The 24298-nt window shown below is 44.4% G+C and overlaps 4 protein-coding genes and 1 long non-coding RNA gene across 8 annotated transcripts; 2 read left to right on the forward strand and 3 right to left on the reverse strand.

Annotated features, from left to right (window-relative positions):
- Window positions 1-4825: 4825 nt before the first annotated feature.
- Window positions 4826-5923, reverse strand: LOC6617451 (phenoloxidase-activating factor 2). Its single transcript, XM_002041732.2, has 2 exons — window positions 5824-5923; window positions 4826-5761 (listed from the first exon to the last, which is right to left on the reverse strand). The coding sequence occupies exons 1-2, from the start codon at window positions 5896-5898 to the stop codon at window positions 5003-5005; spliced, it is 834 nt and encodes a 277-aa protein (XP_002041768.1). The 5' UTR covers window positions 5899-5923; the 3' UTR covers window positions 4826-5002.
- Window positions 5924-6070: 147 nt separating this feature from the next.
- On the forward strand, window positions 6071-6741 carry LOC116803560. The gene is made up of 3 exons (XR_004363654.1): window positions 6071-6150; window positions 6281-6343; window positions 6403-6741. It is a non-coding gene; the product is annotated as an uncharacterized LOC116803560 (long non-coding RNA).
- A 683-nt stretch (window positions 6742-7424) lies between these two features.
- On the forward strand, window positions 7425-13788 carry LOC6620621 (glycogen phosphorylase). The gene is made up of 4 exons (XM_032713918.1): window positions 7425-7855; window positions 11157-11685; window positions 11756-13362; window positions 13473-13788. Exons 1-4 carry the CDS (start codon window positions 7613-7615, stop codon window positions 13626-13628), a joined length of 2535 nt encoding a protein of 844 aa, XP_032569809.1. The 5' UTR covers window positions 7425-7612; the 3' UTR covers window positions 13629-13788.
- Window positions 13789-14101: 313 nt separating this feature from the next.
- Window positions 14102-21939, reverse strand: LOC6620613 (THO complex subunit 2). Of its 4 annotated transcripts, none has more exons than XM_032713917.1 (15): window positions 21566-21938; window positions 21218-21386; window positions 20880-21127; window positions 20681-20814; window positions 20215-20615; window positions 19408-20157; window positions 18957-19346; window positions 18551-18898; window positions 17895-18488; window positions 17147-17837; window positions 16486-17070; window positions 16388-16431; window positions 14731-14905; window positions 14630-14673; window positions 14102-14544 (listed from the first exon to the last, which is right to left on the reverse strand). In XM_032713917.1, exons 1-15 carry the CDS (start codon window positions 21796-21798, stop codon window positions 14419-14421), a joined length of 4932 nt encoding a protein of 1643 aa, XP_032569808.1. In that variant the 5' UTR covers window positions 21799-21938; the 3' UTR covers window positions 14102-14418. The 4 variants fall into 4 exon arrangements, 2 of the variants coding, with proteins under 2 accessions (XP_032569808.1, XP_032569807.1); XM_032713916.1 differs by having other exon boundaries at window positions 16388-16434; XR_004361198.1 differs by lacking the exons at window positions 14102-14544; window positions 14630-14673 and having other exon boundaries at window positions 14813-14905; window positions 15089-16431; window positions 21566-21939.
- Window positions 21940-22370: 431 nt separating this feature from the next.
- On the reverse strand, window positions 22371-24051 carry LOC6620614. The gene is made up of 2 exons (XM_002044781.2): window positions 23653-24051; window positions 22371-23580 (listed from the first exon to the last, which is right to left on the reverse strand). Exons 1-2 carry the CDS (start codon window positions 23789-23791, stop codon window positions 22667-22669), a joined length of 1053 nt encoding a protein of 350 aa, XP_002044817.1. The 5' UTR covers window positions 23792-24051; the 3' UTR covers window positions 22371-22666.
- Window positions 24052-24298: the final 247 nt, after the last annotated feature.

The following is a 24298-nucleotide window of genomic DNA, read 5'->3' on the forward strand; positions in this document are numbered from 1 at the left end:
TTGCACACTCCATTGGGCCCGGGAAAGGACACGTAATTATTTCATTGATTGAAAATCCAATGCTAGCCGGTTGGGAAAATGGCAAAGGGAAATGTCGAGGAAGCCGGAAAAACTGCGAGCCACTATGCCGGCATAATCAATCACGTTTTATCGGGATAATTGTTTGGCACATTCTCCTGCATAAATTGAGTGTCCTTAGCGCGCAGGACACTCGCCCCTAATACCACTACTACTACCGCTATTATTATTATTTGCGCTCAATTTCATTCGATTTGCGTGCAAGAGGAGTTTATCCACTTCGCGGCATCCGATATTATTTATGCAACAAGGCGAATACATACAAAACAATTAGCTTATGCCGCAGACAAAAGGCGCCGCTTGAGCCAAAAAGACCCCGAGGCATCATCAGAATCGAAATGGGATTATGGGATATACCATATATTGTGTGCATTTCGAATGCAGATATGCAGCTAACCCGCTGGCCAAATATTTGCAATTAGCCCGCGGCTCGGGGCCATAAATTTTTGGCCAGCACCCGACCTCATTATTGATTAGGCTTTTCATTTGGCAAACGCAAAGTGTTGACACACCAGAGACTTTGTACTGCGGCCCACATAAATCAAGCATCGACACCCTTTCGAACATTACTTGCATTATTAAACGTGAAGTGCAGTTGAATTGCAGCACAAATCCAAAAATCAATAAAGCGACTCATCTAATTTTAAATCAATTTTCCATATGGGTATTTGAATAAGGTACACAAATATATTTAGCAGCCTCTTCTGTGCTATAATGACACTTTATTTACGCTGGTTTTCAAAATAAAAGAAGCCGCAAAATAACAATAAAAAGGAAGCAAACGAATAAACCCATCGCTGCATTGTCGACCGCAGAAGGTCAATGAATTATTGATTCGGGCCAAGGACGAAACTCGGCTAAAACTCCAATCGAAAGAAGAACTGCCCTTTTCCAGCTCTTCCAGCCGAGTGGAGAAGGTTGAGTTGTCAAAAGAGCTGGCCCAGAAGCGACTTTAAGTAAATAAATCTGAAATAATTCAAGGCTCGGGGCAAATAAATTCAACTCCTTTGTTTCGGCTTGTCACCCAGAGTCTTTTGGGAGTTTGGCCCAGACGGAAATTTATTGGCAGTCAAGGCAGTCAAGTGTTTTCAGCTGCGAAGTTTCCCTCTGGCTCGACTCCATCAAAGTGAGAACAATAATGGCTCATAATAATATGCAAATTGATTTGTTTCGCTGCTTTTTGCACACCTAAAGCCGCTTAGCAAATTGAATGCACATTGTGAGTTTGTGCATCTGATAGGAGCTCACAAAAAACAAACCATAAAAACAATAAAACATGGCTATATCGCCGAAAGGTTGCAGAACTCACAGGGTGCAAACAGCCAGGATAACAATAAATCATATTCGACTCACACATTCGTATCAAATTGATTTATCTGTTTGACAAAGATGAATCGTATTAAAACCAAATGCAAAGAAGTAGTTTCAACTTTTTAGTGTTCTGTAGTGGAATTTTCATATTTGTCATATCAGCTGGTGCATAATTCCCCACAAACCCAGCATAATCTAATGTTTGCTTAATAACAGGGTAGCAACCGAACAGAGTCACATTTAATCTGTGAATTATTATAAATATTTCCATGTGAACATATGTATGCTGCCAATCGGATTTGTGCATAAAAATAGTGTTGTAAAATAGCCGTTTAATAGGGCAGCAATTGTATAACTCAACTGAAACCAATAGCAAAAGCAAATTGATTAAGAAAGTGTTGACTTTGGCTTAAACGAATTGGTTTTACCAAATTGACATTGCGGTTTGCCATAGGGTTTATTACGAGCCGAAATATGAAAATAAAATTCAGTTGGAAAATATGATGACCCTTGCAAATATTGTCCAAAATCAGCATGAATTCTTATTTTAATTTCTGTTTTACGGTTCATATGCTCTTATTTACTTAATATGCACAAATATTCATGTTCACGTTAAAATGCAACATCCTATACTTGGAAAAAACGTATTGCAACCAACAGTGCGGCCAGTTTGCACATCATTTTCATTCGAAGCAATAGCAGCCAAAATAAATTTTATGCAATTTATTCTGGCTTCTGCAAACTTTTTACTTGAATATGTAAATTTTTGCGGCAAACAATTTGCAGGAATTTGTATAAATTAAAAATGCAAACGTGTACCACATTTTATAGCACATTTAATGGACTAAGACTTTTGGATCAGAAACTTAAAAAACAAACCTCCGGAACTTATTTCAGCCATGAAACCCATTCAATTGGAAACCCATTACTTAATTAGCTGGGATCATTGCCAAATTGTCTTGATTGTCAGTTTTATTCTAACAATTAAGACAATTATAACGTCAATTAACCCGATTCCTGTTGAAAATATGACTTTCAATTGGCCGACAACTTGTATATGTAGCTACTCTATAAATTTTAATTACTAGACGACTTGACGCAGCTAATCAAGGTACACTGACCATATGATAAGGTAAGTATTTTCTCGCAGTGCTTCTAGTTGACCCGAATCAAAGTTCACGTATTGTTAAACATAAAACTGCAATCCGGACAAAAGGGAACCCAATTAAACACTGACTTTGGGCGCACTTGTCGAAGTTGGGGAGTGAAAGTAGTCTGGGCGAAGAGGTGGGGGTAATTGAATAGTTGTCGCAACAATAGTGCCAAGTTGGTCGGAACCAAGTTGGTTCCATAAATCGCATACAAATAGCCACATGGGAGTGTTTGTATCGTTCGAACAAAGCCACAAAAGCAATGGCAAACAAAAACAGGAAGCGAGCTAATTACATTCCCTCAATGTGTGTTTGTTTTTCTGGGGGACAGAAAACAATTTGTTGGCCAAATTATCTGCTAAATTAAGCAATTTCAATTCAACAAACGCCGCCGATGCCACAAGATGCTCTCTCCCTCTCTCAGGAAACCTGAAACCTTCAAATCCTCGGCGATTTGGGTCCGCTTTTTTCCCCAACTCAGCCACAGTCACACACACACACAATCGCACACTCCGCCACCGGCGGAGTGCTTATGTGTGCGTGAGGTGCGGCAAGTGCTGCACAAATCGGTTGCTAAGTAGCTCATAATGGCCGCGCTTGCCCCCAAATGTTCCCGCTGGGAGGTCATCCTGAAGGTGCCCCCTCTTCCGATCCTGTTTTGAAGTTTTCCGAGAGCGTGGGTGTATCACCTCAATTTATGTTTTCCGACCAGCTGCTTAAATTACTTCCTGTTGTATATTCCCTTTCATTTAGCAATGGAGCTTAAACATAAATTGGAAATTAGTGTATTAAAGGCACTGCTGACTGATTTTCTTTCGGCGCGGGCAACAAAAAAGGGTTAAAGGTTACCAAATGCCACGCATACGAATGCCGGCTTACAACTGTTGCATGTGTGTGCCGTACGTGTGCGCAGGTGAGCTTGTGTGCGTGAGAACTTTTGATAAATGCAGATTTTATTGTAATTCGATATCAATTTGTGTGTATGCCAGGGCAGCCCGTCGAGGCACCTGGAGCTCACTGGGCACGCCTCCAATATTGGTATTTATACACAATTTTATGGCAAACACTTAAACTGGCCCGATTCAAAAAAGCCAAACAGTTTACGGCGCGGAGATCCATTTCCCGGCTTTTCCGCCTTTCAGTCGAGTGCCAGGCAGGCCACATTAATCAGACAACTACGGCGGGCAAATTACATCAGTTTTGTTTGCAAATGCTGCCATTTAATTTAATGAGACATCATTATGCCAAAACTTTAATCTCATCACCAGAACTGGCTGCAAAGGCAGCAGCGCAAAAAATTGTAATTATTGAGGCAGCGCTTTTTTCGGCTTCAGACAGCCAGGTGCACCGCAGAAAAAATCCATCAAATGTCATTCCAAATAAGAAAACAATAGTTAAAGCACAATAACAGATGTACTAAAAAACAACTTTCTTCACCATATTTTAAAATATATTTAAAATAATATGTGATATACATATAAATTAATATGGAAAAACAGGATGCAAATACATGTGTTTGAGTGTGAAAGTCCGTGGGCGGTGGGCGTGTCGGGCTGCTGTTAATGATGTTTGGCAACTTGAACTCCGGCCGGCACACACACACACATACATGACAGCAGCCATACACACACACTCACGCGGAGGACACCTTCAGCATCCAATTAGCGGCAAAACGAGTTTCAGGATCTCACTCACACATGCACACACTCGTGTGCCCCATCCATCTGGCGTCCCTTTCCCACCGCACTCGCACTCTTTCTAACAAGCACTCGAATCGGTCTTTCTTTCACACGGCAAACGCAACTCTCATATGTTTCGTGTGTTTGTGTTGGTTGCTCCCACGCACACACACTCGCCTTTGTGGAGCGACAAACAAACAAACAATCCAAAAACAACAAACTAGCGTGCAAAAAATGAAAAATGGCAACACTTTAACTTTTGAACGCCGTTTCGCCCACAAAACTCCTGCCCACCTCTACAGATTTCAGCTACCTGTCCTCTTTTAAATGAGATTTTTTAGCCGAGATTATTTCTGCTTGTGTTGTACAATTGGCGGAAAAATGAGGCACAATGCAATATTTCCACGTTACTTTTCTAGGGATATAAAAGGCATTTTCAATGAACATCGCGCATCCGCCGTGTTGCTCAGCAACAAAGTTTATGGTACGAAGCAATACGTATAATGCTTAATAAAATAATCTTGCTTATTAAACAACGATTTCTTATATTTATAAATACTTGCACAGCATTTGTGGAACTGATAATGTTGAATTGAGCGACTTGAGTTGATAATGAAATAGTATTTTTACTCAGAATTCATATGAATAATTCCGTGATATTTGTGATTGGCCACAGGCCACTTTTTATTTAGGAAATAACTGCAAATAACCATTGCAGTTAATTTTGAGACTTCTGATTCTCCGAATAAAGATTTAATAAATAACTGGCTAGCGCATGAGTTTTCAACTTCTTAGACGGAAGTTCGCTCCAAGTCTAAGCTGGTAGTCAATCCAAGGGAGCAGAACACGTACATTCGTATAGACAGTGGGCGTATTTACGCCAGGCACTTGACTTAACCAGTTGACAATGCCCACCTGTGCGTACTTGGATGGATATGTAAGTATCTGACAAACCAAAGGAGCCCCACCGTCGCCACTGCAATCCTTGCCTTCCAGACCTTCCCCACATAATTGCTGGACGGGCAGATTTCTGCGAAGCCGCCTGCTACACATATCTATGCTCACAAGATCGACCTGGACCGCCTTCAGAACGGTGGGGTAGTCCGTCGAGTTCAAATATACTTTTCCCCAGCCGTTGAAGAAGCAGGATCCTGCTCGAATATTAGCTTCTCCTAGGTACAATGGGATGATATTAATCTTGGCTGTCATCTCAAATGCGGATACCAGAATGAGTAACGCCATGTTGTTTTCGGCATTGAATCTGTTGAACTGTTCGTGGGAGACTATATTCAGCACCTCGAGATCCACGTGCTGCTGGTCAGCCGTAGTCGAGGTATCCCATTCGCCAGCTCGCACCAACAGATCATCTTCGATTGTTTCGTTCAGAATATGAGCGGCAGTAAGGACCACATTGGGCTTAATGAGAGATCCCACTCCTATATAGCGAAACAGCCAATCCCTCTGGTCGAGCACAGCAACCACCCAAGGTAATGTCTCTATGCGATTCTCGCTGGGATTGCTGCCATATGTGCCAGGTCGTATCTGCAGGCGAATTTTCCATTTGAGTATTAATATTGCTCGGTAAAAGTATTATACACATTAACCTGATTGTAGTTAAAGTTTTGACCACTCGCAAGGCTGATTATCAGCGTCGCGAGAAACGCAAAGTATAGCGTCATTCCGCAACGAGTATTCGAATCGAAATGAAATCGAGCGCTTAGAACTTACCCTGCGAACTCAGCACTCTGCTTATCAGTACAAAGCGTCGTTTCAAGAATTCTACAAAGTAATTCGAAATAAATCATTCGTATTATAAAAAAACATTCGCAGCCTTCGTTATTTTATTTCACAACGACCCAAGCTAAGGCAGTCTAATTTCTCTCAGCGAACTTTTCTTTCGCCTAAGTGTAACTTTTGCATAATACTCGCAGGTGAATACAAAAAATGAAAAGAAAACATAACAAAAACTAGTTGCATAGCGCATACATATGTGAGAGGAGTCAACAAGCGTACGGTTGGCAGAATGAGGCAGCAGATTCCAATTAAGTTTTAAATTTTTAGCAGACAAGCTTATGAATGATGGCGTTCACATCGATGGCAGCCCACTTGGCAGATGTCCAAAAGGTTTGCTCTCACTTTCCTCCTGCCAAATGTACTAATCATTTTCATTTGCTACGAAATAGCCGAGGAAATGGTGAGCTCACGAAACAAGCGGCGCCTTGGTCCTTTGCAATGCTCCCCCCTCCCCCTTCCCACCACCTTTCAAGGACTTTTCCGCATGCATTCCCAAGTAGTTGAACATGGGAGTGCCATTATGGGAAGTAATAAACAAGAAATGGAATAACTGAATTGTTCGGATAGAATTGCAGATGCCCTTTGTCCTGTGATTAGCATTTGTTGCACAAGTCGAGTGAGGCACAGCAGTGCACAAATATTCAGTGCGAATCCAAAGAGATATATAAAACAAAGAATATCTATAAGATATAATAGCAAAAATAAAAAAAAATACAAAAGTATATTTAAGATTTGTAAAATTTGAATTCAAAGCAGGTTGGCATCTCCAATATCCAGCCCGCCACAATTCTCCCCACTCAACAGATGGTTGAAAGCTTCCATTTGACAGCCGTCGATTCAAAAAGCTCAAACCCGATTCATGGGGGCGCCACCCGTTCTATTCCAAAAAGCATACAAATGCTCAAGATGAAACAAAAACAGAAAATAAACAACAGATACGCATGTATGACCTTCGCACAAGGTGACTGGGGCAAAAAGAGAGCGCCAGTGAGAGAGAGGCAGTGAGCGAGCGAGAGCACACGGAACAGTGCAGGAATACAGCATAGCTGAAGTGCGAGAGAGACAGACAAAATGCACCGGCGAGATAAGAACCGCTGCATCAGCAACGCACAGTGGGCGGTATTGTCGAAAAATACTGCAAAAAGTTATTACATCTTATTGAAATATAAAACATTTTCATTCTTAACTGATTGATATAAAAATCTACAATGTAGTATTTAGGTGTTTTGTTTAAGTAACAAAGAATATTATTGAATTGTATCCCCTTGATGATAATTATCTGTTCATAACAGTTGATACTCAGCGCACCCACTGTGCGCTGGGAGTTGTGTACAAGGGGAGCAGCACGCTGAGAGAAAAGCTCTGGCGCAAAAGCTATCTCTGAAAGTATGCCGAAAGTATAAAGTGAGAATCGCTCCGGATTTTGCTGCGAACGGTCGTCTGTTCAGGTTCAGGTCTGGGTTGTGTCTATAGTCTCCGTCTCCTCTTCGCTGTCGCACACGCAAACGGGTCTACGCCACACACACGCGCACCCACGCAACGGAATCAGAGAACTATATAGAGCCGCCACAGAGAAGGGACATACATAACTAGGACACCATGTCGAAGCCCCAATCGGACGCCGATCGGCGCAAACAGATCTCGGTGCGCGGTATCGCCGAGGTGGGCAATGTCACTGAGGTGAAGAAGAACTTCAATCGCCACCTGCACTACACCCTGGTCAAGGATCGCAATGTGTCCACCCTGAGGGACTACTACTTCGCCCTGGCCAACACCGTCAAGGACAACATGGTGGGCCGCTGGATTCGCACGCAGCAGCACTACTACGAGAAGGATCCCAAGGTGAGTTCCGCCCCCAGCCAGGCCACCCAATTATTGATTTAGTCCGTGGAATTTTCCAAAAAAAGTGGTCGGACCACCTAACCTAACTTTGTCCGGGCTTTGGAGTTCTGGAAGCTGATTATCCCTTTCCTGCGGCAACCAAAACTTTTCAAAAAATTTCCTTTGAAATATTTTTCCGAAATTTCTTTGGCTATTACGACATTTTTTCGGCCTGCTCCATTCTCTTTTATTCGCTGCTGATTTATTCCCCAATGCGCTTTGGCCAACGAATTTACAGTGAACACTCAGACAATAAAATTCTAAAAATTAAATGGGAATCGATAAACGTATTCTTAAATAACTGAAACAGTTTTGCTTTTAGCTCAAATATTTCCTCTAGGTCCTTTATTATTATAAATGCTTAATCTGTGCAACATTCTGAAATGAAATTCCTGAAATTCTAAAAATTTCCGAGTGTTCACTGTTTATTTGCAATTTCGGCTTTTACTGCATTTCCCACGCTTTCGTTGTTTTGCTACTACATAATTGTTTCGTTTCATTTAATTATCCGCGAAATTGCCAAAAAGCAAAGACTGCAATGGGATCAATGCCAAGAAGTAGCGCCAAAAAAAGGTGTGACACTTTCACTGCAACAAATTGCAAAGGTGCTGCAAAAAGCCGGCGAATTTATTAGCCACCCCCTTTTTCCGCGCCCACTTCAGAATTTTCCCCGCCAGCTGACGAAGCAACAAAAGCTTAAAAATAGCTCTGCATTTAGCAGCTGTCGCCGAGCTACTTCTATATCTATCCAAACATATTTATGAGTTTTTGGTAATACGTTTTTACTATGGGCATGGTGATTAGCCCAGAAAATGCAGCTTAAGTAGGGCAAGTGTGCATAATAAGTGCCCCCTTTTAGCCACATCCATCAGATACACAATATTTGTATCCACATATGTACATGTATCCAAACACGTGCCCAAAGCGTGAGCTTTTCATTTGCAAATTTGTCAGCATCGGCTGCTAAACATTTTTGTCCTTGCTGAATGTCAGCTTAAATCACTTTCAATTTCAAGCCCACCAAAATGTATCTATTAATTTTCCATTGACTCGGGCAATTTCGACGGCTAGAAGTTCGAGCTATATACACTTTTGGGTGATAAATATTTTCAATTCAACTAAATTGTGGATACCGTCACGGCGTCGGCACACATTTTTTCAAGGTTAATCAAAGGTTATTAACAACAACCAACTGACAAAAATATCAAGGAAAATTTCCCCCATTTTTCCTCTCTCATTTTTATTTTGGCTACCATTTCGGTTTTGTTCGTGCTCATATATATATGTACGTATATATCCGTTCTTTCAGGTTGAGGAACTTTTATAGGCCCGATTTTGTTTAGTTGTCCCCCCACATGCAATTAGCTCACGCAACCATCTAAAAAGAAATATATGAAATGACGACGATTGTATCTTATGGATACTTAAACAGCTGTTATTGTGCGTGGATTGGTACTTAGAGTTAATTGAAGACAACTTGGCGTCCATCGGGCTCTGAATCAATTTATGCAAATTGAAGAAAGTTCAGCGGGGTGAATAGTCACACAAAAGAGTTTTTTTCCCTGTAGTTTTCTACAAGCAGTACTAGTCAGGCTGACCAAATCGAAAATACTGTTCCACTTATCACCCACATGGAAACCCAATTAAAAGCGTTAAGCTATCAGCGATCATGAAAAATTCAATGCCAGGGCGGTAGTACCTATTGCATTTTCAACTTCCTATGCACTCTGTCATTTATTTATTGCATATAGGTAAAAAAAAACAATAAACAAAGGTAAGCAAACACCGGTCGTTTGTTGGTGAGGCGTTCTTTATCAAAACCGCAAAAAACATATGTCTGGCATCTAATAAGTCTATAGGCCTGGCCAGAACGAATATCAAAGACCCTACACAACAAACTGCTGTGGAAAACATTAGCGCCGGCAGTTGAATGACTCCAAAAGCTTTTTATGGATCTGAAAGATTACTCACGTTTTGTTGTGGAGCTCTTATCTTCGATTAGATAAGCTAACTAGATTATTAACTTCTTTTGTTCTGCAGCAAAAAGGTCATGCTTAGAATTGTATTTCATATTTGAATTTTTGCCAACACTTTTATAGTTCATATTTTGGTATACCTATATAGATATAATCAATAATTTGTTTTATCACAGCATTTCCATTGCCCAGCACATATTGCCCGAATCAGTTCAAACACACTGTTCACCTAACTCTGTATATCTTATCTGCTAAATGGGCTGCAAAATATCCCTAATCGAAAGTCCCGGATCCTATATAGGCACCTTAACCCCTTTCACCTACAAATATGCACACAAAAACACACTCTCCAAACATTCCGAACTAATTAGCTATAAGTTTTTCGCCGGATCGCATAGCTTCAGACATCTGAAAGCATCATGCGCGATAGGTATGCGTTTTAGGGCATAGATTACATAGGTAGACTGATAAGGGATAGGATTAGCATACCCTGGGAGCCATTAGCTACTGACTGGCGACACTGTGGGCGATGTTGTCGTCAATGCTGATTGGCGATTGGTGATCCGTGATCGATCCATGATTAGCCCAGCTGTATAGATTCATGCTTAGCCATGATGTTTGCCCACCATGCAAAGTGCAGCCAGCCTGCAATCGCTTGATAGCGTTGCTATAAACACAATTAATGCCCTCGTAACATCGATCGATAGATTCGCACTCAATCGAACCGGTGATTGTGAATGCCTTCCTCTTTTTATAGTTTCCAGTTGGGTTGCCCTGAAATTACCGTGCGATTTTTCGCTGATAAGCGATAATTCCGTTGGGAACCGTAAAAGTTGGAAACTGGGTGACCTTCTGGCCAAACATAACTAGGTCTTTCAGCCGGCGCCCCTCTTATCAGAATGATGTCGATCTTCTTTTCAGAGCGATCTAAAATGTTTGTTATTATATAAGTAAAATATTGTTTTATGAAACAGTCTGATTTCCCGTACTTGTCTGCTTCATGTAACCAAGAGTATTCTCATCGATGGGGAAGTATCCCACGGTGGCTCCGTATTCGGGACACATGTTGCTGATAGTGGCCCTGTCAGCAATGTCAGCAATTCGTTGTATTATAGTTATTGTATGCACTGTACAGCTGAACCTGGTGTGAGTGACCCATGCACTGCGGAAATGCACGAAATCTGAATTCCACTCATGAAATAATCTTATGAAATTTCGATCTTCCAATTAAAAGCCAATGAATCATGGATACAATAGATATAATAACGACCCCCGTATCTTTTTAGCGCGTCTACTATCTGTCGCTGGAGTACTACATGGGTCGCTCCCTGACCAACACCATGATCAACCTGGGAATCCAGAGCGAGTGCGAGGAGGCCATGTACCAGTTGGGTCTGGACATCGAGAACCTGGAGGAGATGGAGGAGGACGCCGGTTTGGGCAATGGTGGTCTCGGTCGCTTGGCCGCCTGTTTCCTCGACTCGATGGCCACTCTGGGTCTGGCCGCCTATGGCTATGGCATCCGTTATGAGTACGGTATCTTCGCCCAGAAGATCAAGAACGGCGAGCAGGTGGAGGAGCCCGATGATTGGCTGCGTTATGGAAATCCCTGGGAGAAGGCCCGTCCGGAGTTCATGCTGCCGGTCAACTTCTACGGCCGTGTGATCGACACGCCCGAGGGCAAGAAGTGGGTGGACACCCAGAGGGTGTTTGCCATGCCCTATGACAACCCCATTCCCGGATACAACAACAACCACGTGAACACGCTGCGTCTGTGGTCCGCCAAGTCGCCCATCGACTTCAACCTCAAGTTCTGTAAGTATCTATAAGGAGAGGTCACCTTGATAAGGCAAGAACTAACCTATGGCTATCTTCACCTATCCAGTCAACGATGGTGACTACATCCAGGCCGTGCTGGACCGCAATCTGGCTGAGAACATTTCACGTGTCCTGTACCCCAACGACAACTTCTTCGAGGGCAAGGAGCTGCGTCTGAAGCAGGAGTACTTCATGTGCGCCGCCACGCTGCAGGACATCATCCGCCGCTACAAGGCCTCGAAGTTCGGATCCCGGGAGGCGGTCCGCAACACCTTCGATCACTTCCCCGACAAGGTGGCCATTCAGCTGAACGATACCCATCCATCGCTGGCCATCCCTGAGCTGATGCGCATCCTGGTTGATGAGGAGCATCTGACCTGGGATAAGGCATGGGACATCACCGTGAGGAGTTGTGCCTACACCAACCACACCGTGCTCCCAGAGGCCCTGGAGCGCTGGCCCGTCTCCCTGCTGGAGTCGATTCTGCCCCGCCATCTGCAGATCATCTATCACATCAACTTCCTGCACATGGAGAATGTGAAGAAGAAGTTCCCCGACGATCTGGACCGCATGCGCCGCATGTCGATGGTGGAGGAGGATGGCGAGAAGCGCATCAACATGGCTCATCTGTCCATCGTGGGCTCCCACGCCGTCAACGGTGTGGCCGCCATCCACTCGCAGATCCTTAAGGACTCGCTGTTCCATGACTTTTACGAAATGGAGCCCCAGAAGTTCCAGAACAAGACGAACGGTATTACCCCGCGTCGTTGGTTGCTGCTCTGCAATCCCGGACTCTCCGACCTGATCGCCGAGAAGATCGGTGACGAGTGGCCAGTACATTTGGACCAACTGGTTGCCCTGAAGAAGTGGGCAAAGGACCCCAACTTCCAGCGCAATGTAGCCCGCGTCAAGCAGGAGAACAAGCTGAAGCTGGCCGCCATTCTGGAGAAGGACTACGGCGTTAAGATCAACCCCTCATCCATGTTCGACATCCAGGTGAAGCGTATTCACGAGTACAAGCGCCAGCTGCTAAACTGCCTGCACATCATCACCCTGTACAACAGGATCAAGAAGGATCCCACAGCGAACTTCACCCCGAGGACAATCATGATCGGAGGCAAGGCTGCTCCAGGCTACTATGTGGCCAAGCAAATCATCAAGCTCATCTGCGCCGTTGGCAACGTTGTGAACAACGATCCCATTGTGGGCGATAAGCTCAAGGTTATCTTCCTGGAGAACTACCGTGTCACCCTGGCCGAGAAGATTATGCCCGCCGCCGATCTGTCCGAGCAGATCTCGACCGCCGGCACAGAGGCCTCTGGTACCGGCAACATGAAGTTCCAGCTGAACGGCGCCCTCACCATCGGCACCCTGGACGGTGCCAACGTGGAGATGGCCGAGGAGATGGGTCTGGACAACATCTTTATCTTCGGCATGACCGTCGACGAGGTGGAGGCGCTCAAGAAGAAGGGCTACAATGCCTACGACTACTACAACGCCAACCCCGAGGTCAAGCAGGTGATCGACCAAATCCAGGGCGGATTCTTCAGCCCCGGCAATCCCAACGAGTTCAAGAACATTGCCGACATTCTGCTCAAGTACGACCACTACTACTTGCTGGCCGACTACGATGCGTACATCAAGGCCCAGGATCTTGTCTCCAAGACCTACCAGGTGAGATTCGTTAGCTTAACTATTTGTTTTAGGGAAGAAACAGTCAAATATTAGCAAAATAATTAGCAAAGATCTTTATTTAAACCACGATTCCTTCGCTTAATTTCCAGAACCAAGCCAAGTGGCTGGAGATGTCCATCAACAACATTGCGTCCAGCGGCAAGTTCTCGTCGGATCGCACCATCGCCGAGTACGCCCGCGAGATCTGGGGAGTGGAGCCCACCTGGGAGAAGCTGCCAGCGCCGGAGGATCAGCCACAGAACTAAATCAATTTTTGATATTATTTTATTATTTATGTGCTTTACTTTTGCTAAAGTCAAAGTCCAAGTTTAGGCGCCAAAAGCAACAACTAAAACTAACCAAGTGAACCGGGCCACAGCCCCGAATTGTTAATATTTTATTTAATAAAAATCAAGATAAACAATTCGCCTAGTTCTCTCATCACTGTGGAATCGAATCGAATCAAATCGAATCAACAACACCAACAACGGTACCTACCTAAAAAGACCTCAGGAACACTTTCAAAGTAAAAGAAAAGTCTATTAAAAATAATGGAAAGAGTTGTAATAAACGTTAGTGGCAAGCTTGTTTAGATATCGGATATGCGTGTTTTAAATCGAGATTGAACCTCAAGTTCAACTGTTAAATGTAAAAATAATTTAAATTGAATAAAATTTGATTCGAAATAGAAAGCTGGTGTTTCACTGTGGCGTGGGTGGTAAATAAATAACACGAAGGGTTTACATCTTAATCTCGTTGCAAATGAACAATTTATTATTAGGTTTAAAGACAATCTGGACATCTATTTGGGGAATGAGATTTTTATACAAATATTATGGCTATTACAGTTCCCGTTAAGTAAACAACACAAAAGTTTAGTAATTTTTACAATGTAATTGTTTGGATCTCGGTTTTAAAATAGTCACTAAAACTTGTAAACATTTCAAAAGTGGTTTCGTTCTTTGCTAGAATGGATGGAAAGGCCAATCCAAATTCTTTAAAAGTTAAACAAAATGCGCTTCACAATGCACGGGCGAGCAAAAGCCCGGATTGCAATCAATAGTTTACTCTGGAGGACCGAGTGGACTTGCTGATGTACTGCCGCTCCTCGGTCCGCGAACCGCTGGCTACTCCCCGTTCTCTATCGAACTTTTCATGCGATCGCTCCCGCGGTGACTTCTCCTACGGATTGGCAACCACATTAGTTGTAATTCCAGTACGCAATTCCAGAACATGGGAATGTTGTCGACTATTGGATATCACTCACCCTATGCCGCTCTCTATCCCGCAGCTCTTCTTCACCGTTTTGTCCTGAAAATCATTGGCTCTTGAATGTCTTGACTATTCGATAAAAGATTCTTCTCTCACCTTCGCGCCGGCGTTTATGTTCGTTGCTGTTGGACTCGTCGACGCGATCCCGCTTGCGTCCCAGCTTGCGATCCTTGCGAGCGTCTCGCTCCTCATCCGACAGCTTGTCCTTGTTGCGCTCTTTGGTCTTGAGCCCGCGCGCCTTCTTTACGCTGTCCACCAGTTCCTCCACCTTCTGCAACGGCACGGGATTAATGGTTGTAAAAGCATGTCAAGACTCTTGCTTAACCTAAGCGTTAAAGGGTGTGTGTCTACTTAAAACTGCAACAAAAAGAGAAATATTACTACTGTGTCTGTTACGTGTCCTCTGTCCTATATGGTTTATGTCCGCCGACCCCACCACGCGCCCATTACTTACCCATGCACAGTCTCATTATCAACGAATTAACAACTAAACTGGGCTGCACAGGTAACTGAAGGTTGGTAGTCAGAGAAGCGGCTGAGTCGGGTATCCACTAAGAATCCTCGTGAGCATTGGGGCTTTCACGAAGTCGATGTTGAAGAATTGTTCAGAAGCAAATATTCCACAGAGTAATTGAATTGCTTTTGTCCTCGTTAGCACAGTAAGTTGATATCCGGATTTGTAACGCCTGTTCCACGTTGAAATTGAAATGGCTTTCGTCCACGCTAACATCGTGAGTTGGTATCCAGTTTCATAATGCTTGATGATCTACATCTTCACATTGGCAGTCGGTTCTTCTCCGGTGGTACGTTTGATTTTGAAGATTCGAAATGTATAAATGGATTTTTGAACTAAGTTGTTAGATCCAGTGTAAATACAGCACTCATTTACTGTAGACTTCCTATTTGCAAGCACGCTATTTTGACTGCAGAAGATTGGTTTTGAGTTCCATTCAGGGGTTTTTTATCAATTAGTACTTTGGCTTGTACTGATTGATCATCACAAGATGGCGAAGAGATGTCCTTTTCAGTACCGGTCCAGAATCTCGTATTATTTGTTGCAGTCCTTTTTGTAGTTTTTAACAATATATGCAGTTTAACAATATATTGAATCTTTTGGTTGTAATGTATGGCAACCAATTTTTTTTGTTTTGATGTTTTTCTTTTTTTTTTTGTAGATTTTATGGTGATTTATAATTCCTTCAAATGTTATACATTTTTCGTTGGCTGTAGAATTTTCGGCCTTCGTCGCGAGCATTTGTCTTTGAAATATTGTCCTCCGCGATTCCTGCGAGATTCGTCTTCTTAAGTTCGATTGTCGGCTCTGTGGTCCCGGTACTCCATTTCGATTGCTTATTTACACAACTACCCTTATACTATTACAATTATTTAACAAATTTACAGAAACAAAGATTCACTTTTCTCTTAAAACTAAGCTTAAAACTAACACCTCGGAATGTTCAACATTCAGAACTCAGGAATATTACTGATGTACACAAGATCCATCGCATTCGCATCAAGTTTCAGTTTTAATAACAATGATTTTTTGTTTGGGTTGGCAGGAGCGTTATTGATTCGTTGATTTTGGAGATGTATTTGAGCATTTGAGCAGACGTTGGTGTTGAAACCCGTTTTAAGTTTCGCATAATCAATCCGAACTTTGAGTTAGTTCCCTCCAGACTTGACCGTCATCGTAGTGTTGTTTTATACTGCTGTTGTCTTAGCGGACATACGTCTGCAAACTTATGCTACTAACCTTTGAACTGCTGGTTGACGACTCCAATTTGCGACGCTTTGAATCTACTGAAATGAATGGTTAGAAATAAAGTCTTCAGATTTAGATGGTCTTCGTACCCTTTTCAAATTCAATGTTCTCATGGCTACGTTGTCGATGCTGCATCGAACCATTGCTCTCGTTGGACACTGAGCTCAGATCCCTCATACGCCCCTCGAACTCCTCGTAGTGGCGATTGTCGGTGCTTCCCACCAAGTCCACCGTCTCGACGCCATCACCATGTCGGATGCGCTCTTCGCCACCGCGTCGCGATGGCTTTTCCCGCTTCCGCTGCTGCGCTTCCAACTCCTCCAGACGTTGAGAACGTTCCCGCGACCTCTGGTGCAGCTCGGCTTCTGTGCGCTCCTTGACCCGCACAATGTCTCTGGAACTGCGATGGCTACTAATGCTCCGTTGGTCGTGCTGATCCTGTCGGTCTCGTTCCACATCCCTATTACGACTCTCGCTCTGTCGGCTGCCATTACTGCCGTTGTTTGCCTGCTCCTGCTGGTCATCCTTGCTGCGGGATTGGGACTCACGTGGCGCTGCCAGGTCACGTTGTTTGCTCTCGCGTTCGTTATTGGATGCCGTTGAACTGGCTGTGGACACCAAAGTGACATTATTGCCCTCGCCTCTTTGGCTCTTCGATTCGCGCGTTGTGGAGGCTAAAACATGTTCAAGATTTTTGTTAGTAAGCTTATACATATATTGATTTTACATTCATTTAATATTTCAACCCACCTGCTTTTGCCTCTGGTTCTTTGATTCCCGACTTTTGTTCGCTGTTGTAGAAAGGAGCAGCTCCGCTGGGAGCCCGGGTTCCTTGTGTATGTCCAGATGGAGAGGTGGGTGACAACTTATCGGATCTGGTGGCTGCGGCGGGAGCGCCAACATTGGTCGGCGAGTCCTTATTCGGCCGCTCGGCGATTTGATGAAAGACACTCTCCTTTAGCATGTGGGGAGTCTTCAGCTTTAGTTGTCCAATGTAGCTGGAGGCAATGGCATACAGATCCGGTCGCTTTGTCTTCTCCTCCTCGCGCACCTTGTCCACCTTACGCTCGATGATTTGCGCCAGTTTGGCAAGAACTGGATAGTGAGGCAGTATTCGCATTAGGATGATCAGTGCGTTTCTGATCTGCATAAAGTCCTTGGAGTCCAGACAGAATACAATCGCCTTGGTAATCTTGTAGTGCCACTTGTGACACACATGCCGATAGTTTTCGTAGCCAACGTGATCATTGGCCTCTGAGAACTGATTGCTAACACGAAACTTGGTCACAAAACCAGGATAATTGGCGCACTCCTTATTAAACACCGCCTGATCCGCATGCCAACGCATCACGGTCTCGAGCATGGCGCACAAAAAGCGTCCGTACCGCGTAGCCTCGCCCTCAGTGCACGAAGTAACCGAATAAGTGATGTCACAAAAGATCTGAGGACAAGAAGAAGGAGTAAGATCGAGTTTAGGTAAGGTATTTAGTCTTGTTACCCTATCGTAGCACAGCAAGGTTGAGAAGTTCGATGTCTTGAGGTTGTGGATGGCGTGCACGAACTTCGCGCAATACAACGCATCCAGAGCTGTAAAGGTGCAACGCGGGAAGAGACAGAGCTGCAGGAACTGCGTGATGGTGTCGTTCTTTGCGGACTTGGCAGATCGTAGAAGGAACCAACTATCTTTTTGCTCCTGCAACCGCTGCAAGATCTTGTCAACGTGTTCATGCTGCTTCTTTCGCTCGTCGTTCAGCTTCTCCATTAGCGCAATGTAGCGCTCCTGCTCCTTCTTGTTCTTAGATTGGTTAGAGTCTTTGCCTTCTGCCGCTTGCTGGGCCAGCTGCTTCAGCTTGGCGATTTCCCTTTGATAGCTTTCGTTCGGCACGTGCAGATCGTACATGCTCAGACTCCAAAAAGTAACCAGGAACTGCGGACTAATGTCCTCCCACACCTTGGAGCTGTGCAGTGGACGAACAGACTCTACAATAGGGTTCATGATCAGCTGCGTTGCTTCCAAATACTTCTGAAGCTTTTGCGTCGTGGTGAGCTTCTTGGCGTTAGGGTCATCCTTGCGCAATTGATCGTATTTTTGCTGTAAGAGGTATTAGGTTAACCTTTTTATAATATTTCGCACAATAGTTTGCTCAGACTTACATTGATCTGATGAGTGAACATGGGCCTAGCCAAGAAGAAGGCCACATCCGTGTTTATGTGGTACTCTCGAAGCATGGTTATAATCGAGGGCAACCGCTCCACGTACTCATCCACAGAATAGGTGGAGCCTAGGAACGTACCAAACTGGACGAGTGTGTCCTGGCACTGATCATACAGATTTCCCACCAACTTCAAATGGCTGTGTGCCGCCGTCTCACGATAAATGACGCAGTGTTTCTGTTGAGCCATCAAAAGACAAATGGCCACGGCAAGATCGTTATTGGCCAATGCCTCCTTCAGGCGATTAGATGACTTTTTCGTATTCCTCACTTGACTAAAGTAGCCGGCCTATAACGACAAATACACTCAATTAACAGAACAATAAGACAGTGACTTGAATAATTACCTCTCCCCTGAGCTGCTCACCACCACACATGGCTTGCAACTGATCATTAGTCATCTCCTCGCAGGACTCCACGCCTGCCATCTTATGCACGATCTCCCTCAGAATCAGTAAGTCCAGGCTCTTCTGCGACTTTAACTGATTGGCCACATACTGAAGCAACCCACTTAGCTCAATGCTGTACTTCTTGTATATGGTGCCGCAGAAGGAGGCTAGACTTTGCAGCCACAAGGATAACGAAGTTCCGTCATCCTTGAACCTGAGACGACCTGTTAACGTCAACGACTCGATGATGCAGTATCCCAAACAGTCAAAGGATAAGGCAGTAAGATACTTGAGCAGGTCGCAGACCGGGCCAATTAGATTGTCGTAGATTTGAATTTGCAGGAGAATCTGTTGAAATGGTAATTGAAATAACCAAACCGATTTGGAAAAGTATATAAATGAAACTCACATAGTCGAAAAGCAGTCCTGGCGCACAATGGCTATACTTTCCTACCAGTCGTCCCAGCTGCTTGACGTTCTCCTTGCTCACGCGCTTCATTAGCGCCTTGATATCCCGCTGTGCCAATCCACATCTCCTGATCAAATTGGGATGCAGTTGATAGCTGTCGTTCTTCCAACGCGCATACAAACTGTAGCGAAAATGATACGGGAAATATTTGAGCACAGCCCAGATCTCTTCGGACATGGAACAGTTGTTGTCCAGGTAGAGAAGGGAGGGTAGAATACAGGCGTCCAGCGAGCTCATAATGTCATAGTAGTGCTGCTCTGCTTCCGAATTCGGCGGAGGTCCATTGAGGCTGTCCACGCCCATATCGACAACTAGTTTCCGCATAATACGGATAAGCTTGTACATCAGCACAGTGTCGTAGTGCATGGCAGGTCCCAACACGTTAGCCATCGGCCAGGTGTACTTCCTTAAGTCGCCGAATTCCTTTGCCTGCATCTTGGCTACCAACTTGGAATCGTCATACAGGCGATTGCGGCTCGGCCTTCGTCCTGCGGGAGCCTTAAAACACTTTTTGTAGTAAATATTCTCCACGGACAGGTGAATCAGATCGGCAATGGCACGGGCAATGGGTTCCTGCAATACAACCGCCTGCTCGGGAAGCTTCTGGATGATCTTATACGCATTCTCCCAGTCGCCAACTTTAAGCAGGGCTTCGCAGAGGCCAAACTTTTGGTTTGCATTGTATTTTTCCTGCGAAAGAAATGATATCGTTAGTAGAATCCCTCACAAAATGTATACTAGGTCTACCTCATTGAACTTCTTAACCGAAGGCGGCGGTGGTGGATCCTTTTCGTCTTCCTTCTTGTTGGTTTGTATAAGGTTCAGCTTGCGGACCATTTCCCTGGCATCAGCTAGGTCATCCTCCCAGTCCGCCTTGATGCTCCCATCGTTTGGAGTCAACCACACGTATACATCATTCAGAGCAATGACGCCGTGCTTAAGCAAAAGAGCACACACGTGATATAACGAGCGGGGAGTGCGAGAGTCCTTAAAGTGGCAGAACTTGTAGCCGAGGACCTCGCAAATAATGGCACCAGTGGGCATGTAGCTGCGCAGCAGGGGTATGAACAAGTTCCATCTATCCGGACGAGTTTCAAAGGACTCGATAATAATGTCCAGCACCCGATTCGGATCCAGATTGAAGCAACCTGCAGTTCAATGAACAATTAATACACTCAAAAATAAAAACGGATAGCTATCAAAAATATCTCACCTATAAGGGATTTTATGATATCCATTATGCTCTCTGGGGTGGTGTTCTCGTCGAACTCCTGGTTTAGCTCTGTGATAAGCTTGGCAAACCCTTCGCTCTCCTCGCGGAAAAGATTAAACCGACGTTGTTTGTAGCTTAAAAGGAAAGTAGAGATTACATATTTTATTAACCTCAAATCGCTTTTACTATATGTACGTACTATAGCTTGGTTTTGACCTTGATGAACTTGGAGTAAAAGCTCTTGTTCTTGACAATTCCCGCCTCCTGCAACGTATCGATTTCCAAACGCTCTTTTAAAAGACTTTCTGGGACCACCCTCTCAAGATCTTTAACGAATTGCACAAAGGCATGTCGTTCTTCCTGAAATCCATCGGTTATAAGGGAGGTTTCGCTGTCCAGAATGTTAACCACGTCCACTATAAGGCTGGGAAAGTCCGCATGGAGGGCCTGCAACATAGGAAAACATTATATATAGCGAGAATTGTTAAGAAGTAAATGCCCTATAAAACTTTCTCTATAAAAACAAATTCAACTCACCACGACTTCCAGGAGCAGGTGAAGTACTATGTCCTTTTTGTGGGTGAAGCGGAGAGTCTGCCAGAGAAGCTGGTATATGGCATTGGAGATGCCCTGCTTGAAGACGCCGTTCTTGTCGTAGACGGGCGTATCCGCCGCATCCTGCAACTGCTGCTTGAGGTACTTCAGGCTAGAAGTAAACGTGTAATTTAGCTAGGGAACGAGGAACAGTCGGTCCAAACAGTCGATCCAGCAGCAAGACACAAACTGACGACAGCCACTGTACTGCGAGTGCGAGTGCTTGGGCGCGTGTGCGTATATCTCTGGCTGCGCTTGCATCGGTGTCGGAGCGTGGTACCACACACGTACAATTCACTGCGTCCGGATTTGTCCAAGTGCTTGAAGACCTCCGGATTGAGTGTGCCTGGCTTCTTGCCGCCGGCTCCGCTACTGGCGGCTGCTCCGTTCGTGTCCGACAATTCGGAGGTCCGATTATCCGCAGTCGCCGTTGCCGCCGCATCGCCGCCTCCAACGCCATCCTGCGCTCCCGTAACGCTCTTCAGCTTCTTCAGCCGGCGCATCCGGTCTGTGGATCTCTGCATCCTCGGATCAGGTGGAACACGCGGGAGCTTTGCTGCGGGGGCTGAATTCTGCTCCCAAATCGATTAGATCGCTGTACTTGTCGAAATATTTGACAAATTTTCACACTTTTTTTAGTTAGATTCACCAGTGTGACCGTACTAAATACCTAACTAAATACCGTTCGCCGAAACGAAAACGTCCGACTGCCAAATGCCAAGTTACTTTTTTTCTGGAACGTTAGACAAGGAACATGAAATATAAAATAATCTTGGATTGTTTTGAACTGTACATTATATATATATTATAAATATATTATGCACCCGACGTCATGCTTCACTACAATTAAACTCAGATTGTTTTCGACCAAGTTGTTTTTTTTATTTGTTAATAACAATGGTTGACATATCGCAGTGGAACGTCGGGAATTGAAACCGAATCGATTTTAGGATTATCTCACCCTAAAATCATTGGACCTTTTTTATAAATCGTATGCGCATATGTACTAGGGGTCTATTTGAAAACAGAATCTTAAATGTATTCAAATCCATTAAAATTCATTCCAGATGACGTCCCCCCAATGATAAGCAAAATCTTAAAATTTAATCAGCATCAGCTGATATTTTTTTTGTATATTCAATTTCGTTTACATTTCTTCAAAACCGGCCGCGAATGGCATACCCGGAGTCAAAATGGTTAAATTATCTATTGGACAATACAACTTAATATTTTTCAAGCAATTCAGCATATAATGGTTTTATGCTAGGCATTTTGCCAACCAACCACTCAGGTATGAGTAGGGTTTCATTTAAGACTTGTAACAATATGAAAGAAACACTCCTTAGAAAATTATTGGTGAATGTAAAATCGTAAAAATTTGGTATGAAGTCTTCATAGCAGAGGCTCATTCTCTATCTTGACATCGCACTCAACCATTGAACTGTCCACATAGTCAAACGAAGTTGGTGTTTTTCGGCTACTAATTTGGTAGCTGGAATTGGATAGATGGTACTGGGATTTCTCCAGCTGAGTGGCAAAACTGGAATTCGGGGCAGGAGTTAGTTTGGGCATGCCGCGATCTAGAACGTCTTCGGTTCCCGCCGCTGCGAGGATCTGCTGATCCTCCTCCCTGAGTTCCACCAGAACGCGCGCCATCTCCATTCGAAACTTAAGATTACTAATGGCTGACAGAGACTTTACGTGCGGCACCATGCTCATCAAGAAACTCAAGTCCGAATCGTTCTTTAGATCGGCTTCAGTGGCAGACTTTGACGCCTGGCTGGCGTATCCATTCAATAAGGGAGCATCGTTCGACGGCGAAGTCTTCCTCCGACGTCCTCTCTTCGAGGGCGGGTGTGGACGTGGCAGGAATTGTTGGTGGCGCGGCAAGTGTATGGGCAATATGGGCGATAGATCCTGATCGGAGCGATGGGCGCCCGAGGATGAAGAATCCAAAGGCTTGATCAGCGAGCCTTTATCCGAGCCAGAGTCCTGGGGCACTGACGGCTCCCGCTTGAATATGTCCTCGATGATCTCAAAGTCAACAGAGTCATCATTGTCCAAATCCAAATCGATAGCGAAGTCAACCAGACGGGTGGACTCGAAGGCTTCCTGCTGCTCGGCGTCCATCACGAAGGGCTGTGGTGGAAAGGGCACCAGGCCCTCCGGATCGAAGATTTGGCGCATGAACTCCAGTGAGCGAAAGTACGGCCAGTGGGACATCTGGATGCGTTTCTGCTGTATCTTTCGCACCTCTGCCCGGTAGCTGTCTCGCATTCCCTTGAAACGTTTCTTGCACAGCGAGACTGCAAAATAGCCAGGTGATATTTATAGGTTTCCTAGGCATACAAAACCCGCCTCGTTTACCCGCTACTCACCATCCTGCTGCATTATCTGCGCGACACTCGCCCACTGGAGAGCTGCGTCCTGGTTGCGGTACGAAATGGACATGTTTGTGTCCCACAGACACCGTCGCTTGGACACCTCCTGTATGAGACGGTAGTTATCTGATTTCATGGCGTAGTGGACCAGAAATTCTGTTTGTCCACAAATGCAATGCAATGCAATGAACTTGCGGATCCCGAATTTTTAACGCGATCTTCACAGCAATCACCGCGCTCACAGCAAACTCGACGAATGTGTGAGCGGTTTCGATTCGACGGTAACACTTTTAATATCCGAAATTTTGGCTTGCTTTGCTGCGTTTTGGTGGAATATACAAAATTTCGCTCTTGCTAAATCTCGCAGTTTCGATTGCCACTACAAATAAAGCATTAACTGCGCTTGACAGCTCTGGCCAAACAGCTGCTTAACGGTATTACCAGGTGCAAGCAAAACGGCCACACCAAAGGCACTATGACACTAGATGAATTTATTTCGCACAACGATTTATTACAAGCGTTTAAGGAGCACAATCCGAAAAATAACTGCATTAGATTTAAAAAAAAAAGTGTTTTTAAGGATAAGCAATAAATAAAAAATTTCAGTTTGAAAACAGTAAGAAAGAACTGAGACGAGTTTAGT

This window comes from Drosophila sechellia, chromosome 2L (genome assembly GCF_004382195.2).
Source record: "Drosophila sechellia strain sech25 chromosome 2L, ASM438219v1, whole genome shotgun sequence".
NCBI classification, from domain to species: Eukaryota; Metazoa; Arthropoda; class Insecta; order Diptera; family Drosophilidae; genus Drosophila; species Drosophila sechellia.

Bases quoted from the DNA above. Each gene is read 5' to 3' on its own strand.
- LOC6617451 (XM_002041732.2), bottom strand. From the start codon at position 5,898: ATGACGCTATACTTTGCGTTTCTCGCGACGCTGATAATCAGCCTTGCG. The intron at 5,762-5,823 runs GTTAATGTGTAT...ATTCGCCTGCAG, and splicing joins AAAACTTTAACTACAATCAG to ATACGACCTGGCACATATGG.
- LOC6620621 (XM_032713918.1), top strand. From the start codon at position 7,613: ATGTCGAAGCCCCAATCGGACGCCGATCGGCGCAAACAGATCTCGGTG. The intron at 7,856-11,156 runs GTGAGTTCCGCC...GTATCTTTTTAG, and splicing joins ACTACGAGAAGGATCCCAAG to CGCGTCTACTATCTGTCGCT. The intron at 13,363-13,472 runs GTGAGATTCGTT...CTTAATTTCCAG, and splicing joins TTGTCTCCAAGACCTACCAG to AACCAAGCCAAGTGGCTGGA.
- LOC6620613 (XM_032713916.1), bottom strand. From the start codon at position 21,798: ATGCAGAGATCCACAGACCGGATGCGCCGGCTGAAGAAGCTGAAGAGC. The intron at 18,899-18,956 runs GTAATTATTCAA...TTGTCGTTATAG, and splicing joins GTGAGCAGCTCAGGGGAGAG to GCCGGCTACTTTAGTCAAGT. The intron at 14,674-14,730 runs GTGAGAGAAGAA...AATGATTTTCAG, and splicing joins ACATAAACGCCGGCGCGAAG to GACAAAACGGTGAAGAAGAG.
- LOC6620614 (XM_002044781.2), bottom strand. From the start codon at position 23,791: ATGAAATCAGATAACTACCGTCTCATACAGGAGGTGTCCAAGCGACGG. The intron at 23,581-23,652 runs GTGAGTAGCGGG...GCTATTTTGCAG, and splicing joins GCAGATAATGCAGCAGGATG to TCTCGCTGTGCAAGAAACGT.